At 45.0% G+C, this 14670-nt stretch overlaps 1 protein-coding gene across 1 annotated transcript; it reads right to left on the reverse strand.

The window, feature by feature from the left end:
* Positions 1 to 11049: 11049 nt before the first annotated feature.
* LOC133928469 (uncharacterized) lies at positions 11050 to 11601 on the reverse strand. The gene has a single exon (XM_062374805.1). The coding sequence runs from the start codon at positions 11599 to 11601 to the stop codon at positions 11050 to 11052; it is 552 nt and encodes a 183-aa protein (XP_062230789.1).
* Between the last annotated feature and the right edge of the window lie 3069 nt (positions 11602 to 14670).

Genomic DNA, 14670 nt, shown 5'->3' on the forward strand with positions numbered 1-14670 from the left:
TAGTTAAAGAAGTGCTTAAGAGTTCCCGAAGAACAGTTGCTAGTAGAAGAACAGGATGTGCGAGTGGATCTCTCATATTCTGAATATCCGGTCAAGATTCTTGATATGTCAGAACGGGTCACCAGAAATAGGCGAGTTTGAATGTTCAAGGTGCAGTGGAAGCATCACTCAGAAGAAAAGCAACCTGGGAAAGAGAAGATGATCTGACGACCGAGTTTCCCCATCTCTTCTCCGATCCTTCTAAATCTCGAGGGCAAGATTCAGCCTAAGGGGGGTAGGTTTGTAACACCGTAAATTTCAACTTTTGTAACAGTTTAAAATTTTTCTAGAAATTAAGTAGGTGGTTGCAATTTTGCTCAATAGGGAAATTAATTTCTAAATTTAAATTGGCATAGGTTATATGTTTGAAGCATTCATTCTGTTGTAGGTGCAATAGAGTTTTTATGCGTGGAAAAGTTTGCAAAAATTCGCTAGAAGTTGCTCGTTAAAACCCCCTTTTGAAATTGTTTGAAATCTAAAATAGAAAAGGCTTTTGAAACTGAAAAATGGCTTTCAGGCTATATTCCATCTCTCCCGGCCCATTTCCTCTCCTCCCCCTCTTTTCTCACCCGAGTGGACCGCGCCCCTCTTTCCCGCACCAGCCTGCGAGACCGAGCCAGCCTGCTGTTTGGCCGAGCTGCGAGCCGAGCTGCCCGCACGACCAGCACCTCTTCCCAAACCTCCCGCCGCCCAACTCAACCGGCCCCCAAAATCGCCTGTGCCTGATCAAATCCTGCCTGCCCGCGCCATAAATCGCTAATCAAACCCCACCACCGTGATCGCCGCCCCCTATTCCCTCCTCCCCGATCGTTTCCCCCTTCATTCTCCTCTCTTTAATATGGAAATCGATGCTTTTAATGGAAATCATGGCGCCGGCTGAATCCTCTCAAATCCGGCCGCCCCTCTCCCTCCCTCGGTTATTTAAGCCTCTCATCATCTCCCTTGTGAGGTTCTGCACCCAAACCATCCATTTCCCCTGTGATTTGTGCATGAATTTGAGCTCGGCACTGTCACCACCATTGTCGCTAGTAAGGAGCTCGTCACCGCCTAATTTCTCCATGGCCAGACCTCTTTTGACCTTGGTTATCCCTTCATTGGTGTTGCAGGACCTCAAGCATCACTTGCGGACACCTCTTGGAGCTCCTTCCGCCGCCAGACACCGTCCCCGCCGAGACCGAGCATCACCACCCATCGTTCTCTGTCACCGGCCGCCTTCGGAGCTCCTCTACCACCACGAGACCCGTTGTGAGAACCACTTTCCCCTCCTCTCTCTTTTGCGCCAAGCGCCATCGAGAACCATGGCCAGATGTGCGGTTTCATGCATCTCCAGCGAGCTCCGGTCACCGCCTCCCCATCCCGCACCGCTGGCCGCCGTCCCATTTTAAACTTTGGGTGCCCAATTCAAGTCTGACGGCTCAGATTAGACCGAGCTGACACCTTTGAGCCTCGGTCCATCGTGAACCGTGGATCGGCCATAAGGACGGTCCACAGGGCCCATAAACGTATTCCATGGATTTTCCAGTAGCAAAATAATTTAGCAAATGTTTATGACATCATAAATCCACTTTTTTAGTATAAAATCAATTCGGTATTTCTCTGAAAATCAAGTAAAATTTGTAGTTTAGCCCTGGAACTTCAAAATCTCAATACTTTTTGCTTGTAGCTCCGATTTGGGCGATTTTCACACCCAAATGTTCATAGCGACGAGCAGAATATTTTTATAGCGTTTTTATCTAGATATAGCATTGTTTGGTATACTATCCTTAGAGATTTATTTTGTGTGCTTTTTTGGTCTGTCGTCTTAGGAGCTGAGCAGTTCAAAAATCTCCAAGACCAAGCTTTCGAAGATTTTGAGCAACCCTCCATTGAAGGCAAGTGTCCTTGAGCATTTTTGCCCTGTTTTAGGATTCATGTGTAGATCACTATACTTCTATTGCATGCTTGAATAAATGGAATCCCACATTACAGTTTACTAGTTTTGAATGATAATTCCTTGTCGCCGTTGTTTTGTCATGAGATATAATGGGTAGTTTGTGCTAGTGCAGTCATGGTTGGTGTTGGAGCAAGAGTTCGTCTTGCCCCAACAAGTACAATGAAGGTTTCTTTTAATGAGCTGACTCAAGCTTGGAGATGAAGTTTTGAGAGGAGGAAACACCACGAGTATATTGATGATAGGAAAATGTATCACTCTGGGAGGAGTATCATAATGTTCACTATGATGCGTGTTCTTTCTCGCCATGTCCGTCTTTGCCTAGAGGACCGTGAACTCCTATTTATAGGGCCATACGTAACTTAGCGTACAAGTTATCATAATGTACAAATATCCGGGATCTGACCAAATTACTGGGCCTTATCCTGAATAACTACCTTCTATCCTATCGGGGAGATAAATATCCACCGTGGTAATTATCATGATGCCTGCCCCCTTGAAGGAGGCGGGCCGGTTGCCAACTGTGGCCCGTTGTCGCACTATCAGGGGTGTCACAGCAGGTACCATCATCCCGGAGTGTCAGAGCGTCGTCCACTAGCCTAGGCATTTAATGCCGGTCACCTCCTCGCAGGCAAAGTACGACCTGTTCTTCCCTTTTGGCAGATTTTTCCTAAGGCTTGATGACTCACCCAGTAACCTCCGGGAACCCGACTCGGGCAGCGGGAAGCCCTGAGGCCTTAGGAGGCCGAACCTTTGGGTGGCTAAGCTCCGGAAGACAGGGGCTTCGGAAGGGGGAGGCTTTGGGAGGCCGAGGCCTCGGAGACCAAGCCTTTGGGAGGCTGAGCTCCGGAAGGCCGGGGCTTCGGAAGGCGAAGACTTTGAGAGGCCGAGCCTTTAGGAGGCTGAGCTCCGAAATGCTGGGGTTTCAGAAGGCGGAGGTTTTGAGAGGCCGAGCGTTTGGGAGGCATAGCTGATTAAGCCAAGGGGCTGTCAAGGGTCCTTGATAATGACCTGCAACAGTTCGGAAGATGTTAACATTGATTAATGATTATGGAACAAGAATAGGGAAGGGTAATTTTGTAGCAACATGGTATAGGGATCCTAACAGGTTGGCTGGTTGTGGTGGTGCTGAATAGCACGTTTGTGTTTGTTCCTATGTGGGGTCCTAAGGACCAGTTCTTGAAGAATTTAACCCAGCTAAACTGCACAACCACGAGACCTATATGGGTACGGCCTGGCCAACTAATTAGCCACCCCTCTGGCTCTGTGGGCACCATTGGACGGTTAGGTGGCACAAGAGGGGGCTTCTGCAGCGATGGAATCGCCTGTTAGCGGTGAAACCTCAGTGGGTGCTTGAAAGTTAGTGGGAGCTTTGTAAAGGCCATGTAGTGAGACCCCGACTCCACACCCCGAAAGTATGGAGCAACATGGGAATCACGACTCATGGGGAAAGCTGTGCAAACTCTGTAGAGTATCAAACTGATCAATCAGCTGTGCTCACGGTCAAGAGCAGGCTTGGACTTCTTCAGGATTAGTTGGAATCTGGGTTTGGTATGGTTGGTCGGGTAGCCAGGTAATGGAATTACCTATTGAGTCTTGATAGTTGGATGGATTTCAATGAGTCAATCCTTTTGATACAGTTATGTCTTCACTTAGTAAATCGGATGCCTGATGTTGGAGTCATAGCTTAAGTTGCATAGTGCAGTTAACCATGTCTAACCTTTCCTTGACTTAAGCCCCATAGCATGTTTTCCCTCCACTTGCGGAGTACATCTTTGTACTCACACTTGTTGTCCCCTTCCTTGCATTCTTCCGCTGTTCGGAAGCCGTCAATGAAGCTGCAACCTTCAACGAGGATGACTTCGACCTTGAGCTCCTGTTCTAGGCTGGTGTGCCCCCGGTTGATGCCTGTGGAAGATGCAAGCCCCGCTGGCACTAAAGACCTCTTTTTAGTTCCGCTGTTTTTTCTTTTAGACCCTCGGGTCCTTTGTAATAAGTTAAATAATGTTGTAATAATGGCACTGTGATGATACACTGATGATGTAGCACATGTATGGAAACTTGAACCTGGCATACATGTGTTGTGCCTGGTTTTGTTTTTTAAAACTGGGTGTTACACTATTCAAGGTATCACCAAATTAGCATTGGATTAGAGGATGAGGAGAAAAAGACTTTTACTACTCCCTTCGGTGTATTTTTCTATGTAAAGATGCCTTTCAGTTTAAAAAACACTGGTGCTACGTATCAAAGGTGTATTCAAAATTGCCTACAACCCCAAATTCGGCGCAATGTAGAAGCATACGTCGATGATGTCATAGTCAAATTGGAAACCAAAAGTGCATTGGTTGACGATCTCAGGGAAACATTCGACAACTTCAAGAAATCTGGAGTGTTAGCAGATTTCATCGCCGAATGGACAAGCATTGAAGAGACAAGGCCAAAAATGGTTGAAGATCACTGGAAGCTCTTCTTTGATTGATCGCTCATGCTTCAGGGCTCGGGGGATGGCATTGTACTCAAATCTCCAATGGGCGACGAACTTAGGTATGTTGTTCAATTAGACTTTAAAGCTTCTAATAATGTGGTAGAATATGAAGGATTGGTAAACAGGCTCAGAATAGCTACATCGCTTGGGATTAAATGACTTCTTGTGAAAGGGGACTCACAGCTAGTTGTAAACTAAGTTCAAAAGGAGTGCTAGTGCTTGGACGACAACATGATGGCTTACTTACTCAAGGTACGTAAGCTCGAGCAAAAGTTCGAAGGGCTAAAAGTGACGCATATTAGAAGGAGTGATAACTCTGGTGCGGATGAACTTGCTATACTCGCTTCTTCTCCGGCACTGGTACCCATAGGGGTCTTCATTGAGAAACTCCTTAAACCATCTGTCTCGACATTTCAGTGAATGGATGCGGCCTAATCGGACTAGCAGTCTGGCCAGGTCTGCGAGGTAGAACCCACAGACATGGATGCTGCACTACTCGAACGCAAATCGACTTGGATGAATCCATACCAAGCCTATCTCGAGGGTCGTGACATCCCTGATGATGATGCATTTGCAAAGAAAATTGCTCGTAAATCCAAACTCTACATTTGGTAAATGGCGAGCTCTACTGTAAGGGGAGTAACGGAATCTTAATGAAGTGCATCACTCAGGAACTTGTGGCAATCATGCATCTTCTCGCACCTTGGTCGGTAAAATTTTCCACCAGGGATTCTATTGGCTGATTGCCCTCCAGGATGCTTTTGAGCTGGTCAAAAAGTGTGAGACATGCCAATTTTCGGAAGGTAGACCACTCGACCAGCCCAAGCTTTGCAAACAATTCCTCTTTCTTGGCCTTTCTCCATCTGGGGCATGGATACCCTGGGACCGTTCCCAAGGGCCCAAGGTGATTACAAGTTCCTATTTGTGGCTATCGACACGTTCACCAAGTGGATAGAGGCCAAACCCATAGGAAAAATAACCGCAAAAGTGGCTAAGAAGTTCATGAGGAACATAATTACTCGATTCGGCATTCCACATCGAATAACCCGTAGGAAAAATAACCACAAAAGTGGCTAAGAATTTCATGAGGAGCATAATTACTCGATTCGGCATTCCACATCGGATAATTACGGATATTGGTAGCCAGTTTAGAAGTGAAATCTTTATTGCGTTTTGCGAAGAATTCAGCATCAAGACTTGTTTTGCCTCCGTGGCTCACCCTCAGAGTACTGGTCAAGATGAGCGGGCTAATGGTATAGTCTTGCAGGGTATCAGAACTTGGGTCTTCGATAGGATAAAAGCCTACTCGAAACGCTGGGTAAAATACCTTCCATCGGTACAATGGGTTGTTCATATGTCGACTAATAGAGCCACCGGTGAAACTCTATTCTTCTTGGTATATGGAGCGGAAGCGGTGTTCCTGATCGAGTTGTAGTTCGGATCACCACGAGTGGAAAGTTACTCTGAAGAAGGGTAGGAGCACTTATGAGCAGATGACATAAATTTACTCAAGGATTACCAAGATCGAGTGTCTATTCGAGCACCTAAGTATCAACAGGCGTTGTGTAGATATCAATGTCAGAGAATTCATCCTAGGCAACTCACTGCTGGGGACCTCATCCAGCGAAAGGTACAGAAACAGGGCCCAGCGCCACAAGTTATCACCTAAGTGGGAAGGACCTTACATAGTAGTCGGAGTCACCTGACCTAGGTCAGTACGGCTATCTACTCCGAACGGTGAGATACTCGAGCACTTGTGGAACATCTACCAACTCTGAAAGTTTTATTCATAAGATAGATTACAGAAAGGATGAGCCTAGCTCTAGCAAATAGTGAAGATCCACCACCTCCAAAAGTTTGGAAGCGTATGGACCCTCATTCGCCCCTGAATGAGTTGAGGAACCTTCTATACTCCTCCCTCGAGTGACAGCTGATCATCCCAAGAATCGGCCGCCGACCAGCATATGAGCCAGGAAAAGTGGCCGAGACGAAGGTCCTACTAGAGCTGATGATAGGCACAGGTGATGCCAAGTGGTCTTCTACCTGGCATGAAGGCAATCTAACGGTTGTTGATGGAGAAGGCGAATGTGCCTCCTTCGTCGGCGATGACTCGGGGGCTCCACCGCTGAAGACCTCAATGGAAGCTTGGTTGATGATTTGGTCCAGATCATCGCCACCTTCATTCCACTCCAGTGCAGATCACTGCAGCAAAGCATAGGTCTTGATATAACGGCAAACATGTAGTGAGGGGACGCTGATGGTCCATGTTGGATGTTTCTTCCCTCTCCTTCTGAGGCCCGCTACTCGAGTCCTCGTCATCGGAAGACATGATGATGATGACCTTAGGAGGTACATGGCGAGAGGCCTAGGGGAAAGGACCTCTGGGATCAGCTTAAGAGGCGGAGATTGATTGGAGGCCATGGCTTCAAGCTATATGAGTCCTAGGAGGCAATGGGGAAAAAAAACAAAGGAGACGACAGACAAACGACTTTGAGTTCCCTCTATTTATAGCGGGGGAAATAGGTTGTAATATGTAAATGTGGCCATCAAGATCCAAAACGATGGCGTCGCCTCAGTCACTTAGAGCATTTGGTGGAAGTCATGATGGCGTTTTGGCTTGTCTTGTCTCTGCAAAGAGGGATGGGCGGTCATTATGACGCGTGAGATCAATGTTGCGGTGAAAATAAGTACAAATAGGAGTGGGGTCTTTTAATGCCCACATGCCCACAGATTCAAGTTCACTCGATAATCATATTACAGTCAAAACCATAACACTCTAGGGCTTGCATCCTCGAGTATTCAATCAAGAACGAGCCTCACCCTTCGACCGACTCCGTTATCGAGTACATGGTTGAGAGCGAGATTCAGTCGAGTACAGAGTTTTGAGCTATAAAACTACTTTCTGATCAATAGTATAGGTATGTCCTTTTCTACTCTCCGATTGAGTAATTTCTTCCTCGACCATAGAGTCGAAGGCTACATCATAATACCATATGTTTGTTATATGTTTTTTGCAAAATTTTAACTGGCTCTTGTCGATCACATTGAATAGGACCAACAGAGGCATGTGTTGGGTCGATGACGGACAATTATACCTCAAGAGGCATAATCGCACAGAGATTGTTAGACATCTCACGCCTAACGGCCAAAAGGGTTATGAAGTCCTAGTCTACCTTGCGTGTGCTCTCTATCGAGTTCATGTTTGTATGCTAATCGAATGCGCACATTGATAAAACTTCGCAAAAAAATTGATATGATCTTTCTTTTTTTAGCTCTGCATTACTCTTTTACTTATTATTACAGTCTTCTGGACTACTCGAGGGCAGCGCATCTAATGACTCGTCTAGCTATGATTTCAGGTATTAACAGACATATCATTGATCAATCTCAAGAATAACTATAGCACGCTCTGATCAGTTTTGCATCTATTTGTGCTAAACTCTATTTCATAGACAAGGAAATAGTAGTGATAGCATATTAGACAGGCCAAATATCAGCACCTCTAGTACAATTATCAAACAAGAAGAAGCCTATTACATATTTGACGAAAAAGCTTGGGAGATATCCACCTACAAGAACACCACTTAAAATTACCTTCAAGGGATTTGACCATCCTGGAAATAGCGTCGGGCTGCGGAGTCTTGAGCACCGAGTATTCATCTTGGTTGAAAGTTGAATTTGTCCAACGGAAGCCCAGAGTTCAACCAGGGTTGGTAATCCCTGGTATTGGAGGGACAACTTCAGAAGTCAAGCCCAGCAGAATTGTTTCTTCCTTCCTCTAAGCTTTCCGATCGAGAGGCTTCCAAATGTTATCATTAAAAGCATGGATGCGAATCTCTTCCAAGATAAGTCGAGTGCCCCCCAGACCAGGTTGCCAGAATTCAAACTCCGGTATCGACTGTTCCAGTGCCGCAATGACCCCTGATGGATCCCCTAAACAATCCCATCCAGGAAATCAGCAATGCGCCACCAGAATTTGCTACTGGAGACTTGGATCCAATGTAGTGGACCATCAACTAGAAACATATGTACACCCTTTGTCTTCTGAAGTTGAAAACATGACATCCTTGGGATGATGATGATGAATAGTCTCCCGTCTTTTCGCACCACACATCCCTCTAGGCTTACCCAAAACACATCATAAGAGAGTGACGAAAGGTTGGAGAACCATCCTGTCACTCGGTTGATTACTCTGCCCTTGACCTGGCGCCCTCGCTCGATGACGATCAAAAGACCACTTGAGGCCCCGACTATCTCACAACTGTCACCGACTAAACCTTGGAAACGAAGATCGAAAGTTGCTTCGCTCCCCAGACAATGCACCTTGACCAAGCCATCATTGTGCACAAATGGTCCCTTCAAGATCCATGCCACAAACTCTGCCACCCTGTGCACTTCACGCCAAGAAGTGAAGACACAGTGGAAGAAAGCGAAATCCTCCGGGTGCAACAGCTTGTTCGAGATGATATCTAATTCTCCCAATGGCAGAACGGCCCAATTGGGATTCTCAGCCATGAAACTCAGGGAGGGTAATGAAAATCCTTGAACGAAAGTAGATGATGCTGAAAAAGTTTGCAGAGGAGATCTAAAGGCAAGGTTTTAGCAAAGGGGGGGAAAGAAGAGGCGATGGAGTTTCTCTTGGGAAGTATAAGTAGGCATTGTCTCCAAAATAAAGTCAGAAATTGATTCTGCTTCGGCAAATACTCCCATCTCTACGGCACTTCGGTCGACGAGAAAGACAGGATGATGACGATGTGCGAATCTCTACACACCCTTCTGCCCGCATTAAATGCGCCCATACCCGTCGTTTCAACTTTTGAAAGGTTTTTTTTAACTCTACTTGGTGTCGGGTGTCGATTAGATGAGTTCTTTAAATCTTTTTGGGTCTCGAGTGCGATTAGCCACAGGGCGCTCGACCCGACTAAGCTTCCACTCGATAGTCGGGAAAGTATTCGTCCATACTCAATTCTTTCTACCAAGAGTTTGAACTACTTTACTCAACCAAGCTTAAACTTGGTAGTACTCTGAGTAGGTGCTTATGGAAATCTCTCCTCCGGAGTGGAGTTAGGGGGCTACTGTCGAATATATAACTATGGGGTACATGTGCATAAGGAGTATATCACACATAGACAGGGTATGTATAACACACATTAGGAAGCTTCAGATATCACGGAACCGAATCAGCGGTACCTGATATACCCGGAATCAAGGAAGTACATATCAGGAAGGTTTAGATTGATTACCCAACCTGATATGATCATTATTCAAAACATATTTATGTACTTGGACATCAAGGAAGACAACTCCCAATCGACTACGGCTGGATAGGAGTTGGTACCTCACCCCTAAATAAGATGGAAAGGCTGGGGAGGAAAAGGAGAGAGACAACAACACAAAACATGCGAAGACCCTAGCAAAGAAGATATTCGACGACTTTAGCCTTATGTTAGATTAGATCCGATCTATTCTCTGTAATAGTTTTAACCACATTGCTTATACTTGAGATCATCAATATACGGCAACAACAACCACATAGGACGTAGGGTATTACTCCAATCGGAGGCTCGAACATGTATACATCGATTATCTTGTCTGGTGATTAATCCTTAAACTCGAAGGTACCAAGTCAATTTATGTACATATTATCAGGAACTAATCTTCGACACGCACGTCGTTACGCGCGCAGGCACAAATATGACAGGTATGTACACCCAAGATGAAAATGCTGGGCCCACCACTGGTTAATGAGGGTCTTCTATAGGGTGGAAAATGGGTAGATGAAAAGACATGGTATTGTATTAAAAGTGTCACTTTGCTTTAAGGTAGATGATAAATCCACTAAAAATTAAGTTCCTTATGTTGAATTTTCATCGTGCTCGTACCAAATGAATTTTTTATTTCATAATTTGTCATTAAAGTTGTAGGATATTTGCATACAATTGAATATAGTACGTATTCGAATGTGAATTTGTATTTGAATAATCCGATTCAAATTTGCATTTGAGAATATTTGAATTTGTATTCATATTTGCATTAAAATATGGGTAGCAATGTGAAAAATAAATTATTCATTGGTATCATATCCGTTTTCACCCTTAAAGATCAACTCTTCTGGTGTCCTCTAGCAACTTGGAATCGTTTCTCACGTCCAATAGCAAAATAGGCCTACAAATTTTAGCACCAAAATCTCTAGCGTGTATATAGATCTCAAACACCCACAAAGTGCACCCCAATTATATGTCTATAAATTTTTAAATTGAATACACTAGCTATGTAAATTGTGGGTAGTAGGATTTGAATCATGGTAGGAGCAGTCAAAGAAACTCTCAGAAATGAAGTGAAATAACCACTTAAAAGTTAAATAATAGATGGAAACGAAAGCAATCCAGGATGACACAAGTGGGAAAGGCCCTCTTCCTCATTTCAAGACCTACTCAAGAAATGCAGGCCGGGACATGGTAATCAACATATATAGGAGTAGGTCTCAACAAAACACGTAGTTAATAAAATAAATATGACTTCTTAAAAAACGGAAAAATCTGATGTCCTCCATATCCATGCGTTAACCTCTGCATGCCCAGCTCCCTCGCATGGCTCAGATCATGTTGGCAAGTGCCATGCAGTTGTTGGCCATGTGGCTGAGTTCCGTGTTGAACTTCTCCAAGGGGTTGGGGAGCCCGGCCTGCTGGAACGGCCGGTTGCACGACTCGAAGTCCTGAACGGCGAGCTGCAGCATGATCTTCGTGGTGTTCTTGTCCTTGAACGAGATGGCCCGCTGCGCCGCACCGATGGTATCTAGGGTGTGCTTGTACATGTCGTCGCACAACTTAAGATCCTGCTGCTGTGCTGGCAGGATAGTGCGGGAAGTCTTAATGACGTTATTGCGCGCCTGCTTCGTTCGCTTGGCGAACGCGTCCACCTGCATATTGAGCACGGCCAGGTTGTCGATCACCGTGTACTTAGACGCATGCCGCCCGGCTGTGGACTTGCACACCTCCTGGAATGGGGTGCGCGCGCAGATGGCTTCAACCTGCGGGTGGACGGGGCCGCGGCGTCCCTTCCCCTTCGCCAACGCCTGAGGGAGGAGGCCGGCGGACAGCAGCGCCACCGCGGCGAGGAGAACGAGCTGTTGGTGGGCTGGCCCCATGGTTTGTCGTTGGCGGTGGATATCTATATATGGAGCAGGGCAGGACGGCAAGGAGAGGGTGGCGGTGGGTATCTATATATGGAGCAGGGCAGGACGGCAAGGAGAGGGTGGTGAAATGGGCGAGGTGGGAGGGGCTCTTATAGTTGGTTTCTTCGGCCTCGCAAATGCCGGTTGGCCTCTTGCGTTGTAGCTGGTAACGTTCATTGCTTTTTCCTTAGTTATCTAGGTTGGCCATGTTTGTCGGATGTGCTGACAACACAAATTTGTGGAGTTCCTAGAAATAGCTTGACTTGTGTTGATATTGCTAGCCCGATATCGTGTGAGTTTGTAGTCTTATACTTCGTGAGCAAACTACTGGTGCTTTTGAAAAAAATAATGTAATGCAGTCTTGCCGCCTTGTAAAACTGATGAGAATATAATGCATTGCGCACTCGTCGCGCCTTATACATCTCTGATTCACGGTTGTGTTCACCGTAGAAGTTTTGTTTTCGATATTTTGCAAACCATTCATTGTTAAAATCTGGTAATGTAAAATCTGAGTAGTCCATAGAAAACTCGTGATCCAAACAGTTTTGTACCTGAAGCAGCAAATGATTCCGTTTTCTTTGAAAGTAAGCGTCTACACTTGATCTATACGATGAAAAGACAAGTTGGGAGATTTGAAGGATCCCAGCCATCCATCTAGCAGATCAAACTACTGAAATTCATAGTTTTCCCCACCATAAGAAAATATCATACCTTTAAACACATTTAAATTAAGGTAAGAAAATTCTGTTGCCAATTCTTATGTTTGTACACAACTTGCCTATTGTTTTATGATATAAAAAATAGGAATACCTGCAAAGTCGATGAAGTATACCGTGAACAAAGAAAAAATTATGGAATACCTGTCTATTGTTTTATACATGTTCAGGCTGTGGAGTTGGGTAATAGCACTTCGTGCTGTGTTACCTTGATTATTCTTGGATCAAAGATTACAATGTTCATGTGAATGGGTCTAATCCTAAGAGCTAGGTGTATTTTGGTGTGTTTAAGGCTTAACATCTAATTGACTAGGAGATTGCATTGTCATAGAATCATTGAAAGCAGACGGTATCACAACTACAGAAAATCTCTTCATTGTTGGTTCCAAAACCCCCTTTACTACCAGTTTTAGAGCTGGTAGTGAGCAAAGGGCAGTGATAGTCGAGGACTATCACTGCCAGCTTGTTGGACCGGCAGCGAAGGGGGTTATCACTACCAGCTATAGGATTCAGCCGACAGTGATTCGCTGGTATCACTATCGGTTGTATCCTTCGGTCGGCAGTGATTTGCTGGAATCACTGCCGGCTGAAGGTTTGAGCCGGTAATGTTTTCCCCCTCCCCCCCTCCACGGACCTCCTCTCTGTCCTCTCTATACTCCCTCTCTCTCTTCTTAATATCTCCGTCTCTCTCTCAATATATGCATACAATGATATATATATTTACTATAAATCAATAATAAAAACACCATCATTAATACATAGTAATGAACACATATTACAAGTCAGGCATCGATAAACACACAAATATTACAAGTCACCCCCTCAAAAGTCAGTTGAGTTGAGCCAATCCAGTATCCCTCTATCTCTCCCGTGATGAGGACCGCGTCCCCGCACTGACGATTGATGGCGTGAGTACATCCGGGGATGCCACGGGGCTGATGGTGGTGGAGCGGAGGACCCGGCAATGCCTGATCGACCGCAGCGTCGCCTATTCTCCAGGCTTTCCAGCGTGTCAAAGACATCGAAGTTTGATGCCTGAACACCTCTAGGTTTTGCGCCTTTGGCCTCCTCTACAGCACACTGACACCCACCCTCTCATCCTCCTCCTCCTGGGTGTGTTTACGGGATACTACTTCTTGCTCCTCCGTAGTGCACAACTCGTGGGCTAGCCTCTCATCCTCCTTCTCTTGGGCATGTTTACAAGACGCTGCTTCTTGCTCCTCCTTCGCATCATCGTTGGAAGCCCATTGTGTCCAAGAGTCATCTGAGGATACCAACTTTGCATCATACATAGTAATTCTTATAACTCATTAATAAATGGAAAAATCTACGATTTACAATGAAATAAGTGCTGGTTCTACGATATGTCATCCATTGTGAGGATGAAAAGTGGGACCTGGCCCACATGTCATTGAAACACCGTGGCATATTGTAGAATAGGAAATGTCATTCATTAATATTGTGTCAATTGCAGAAATAGAATACATTGTCAAGCCCCTTGGTAGCCTTCGTCCTTGTCGTATACTCTCTGCTAGAAGGTAACCTGTCATCTGAAGGTCTCACAAACGTGGACGGCACGATCGGTTCATTAAACTTGCCACTTGGGTTGATAACATGTTCCAATAAGAATCCGGCCATCTATTCTTGAAGGGCATGTATTTCAATAGGTTGTAAGACACTTGTGCATAGTTTGGAGTGCTGCGTTTGAAGAATCGAAAGAATTAGTCCTTGAACATGTGTAGAAATTGAAAAGAAGGCATCGATATGTTATTTCATACCTCAAGGTCACTGAACCTAACAGCATCTCTGTCCAGGCTGAATACGTGTAGAAAGTAAGAACATAAAATGCGCAGAGATTGTTGCCAGGTGGCTGCCTCATACACTTCACGAGGAAAGGATTCGTTAGTGGAATGAATTGACCCTTTTTATTCAGTAGGAAATACAAGAAATGAATATGTATTGTGAACCAGAAAGTCGGTTTTTACAGCTTACTCCTTCCTGAATGGAAAGTGGATAACACTCTTCATGCGTTATCTTGTGTACACCCTATATATGAATATGAATACCAATTAAACCTAGATGCAATCATCAAGAAGATTAAATGATCGAGTTAGCCTATTTAGCATGTCGATGAGGTGTTGGTAAGTTGTTTGATCTCTCTTTTGTATGTCCAACACAATGATCTTGCTCAAGTCTGGGTAGATGACAAAGAGAACCAAATGAAAACTGCAGAATATGTCACTATAGCAAATTAGTACTAGAATCGAGTTGCCCATAAAATGAGGGCGTCCTTGCGCGGAAACATGTACTCATAGCTGTAGGGTAA

The sequence above is a fragment of the Phragmites australis genome, chromosome 9 (assembly GCF_958298935.1).
Source record: "Phragmites australis chromosome 9, lpPhrAust1.1, whole genome shotgun sequence".
Classification (NCBI taxonomy): Eukaryota; Viridiplantae; Streptophyta; class Magnoliopsida; order Poales; family Poaceae; genus Phragmites; species Phragmites australis.

Bases quoted from the DNA above. Each gene is read 5' to 3' on its own strand.
- LOC133928469 (XM_062374805.1), bottom strand. From the start codon at position 11,601: ATGGGGCCAGCCCACCAACAGCTCGTTCTCCTCGCCGCGGTGGCGCTG.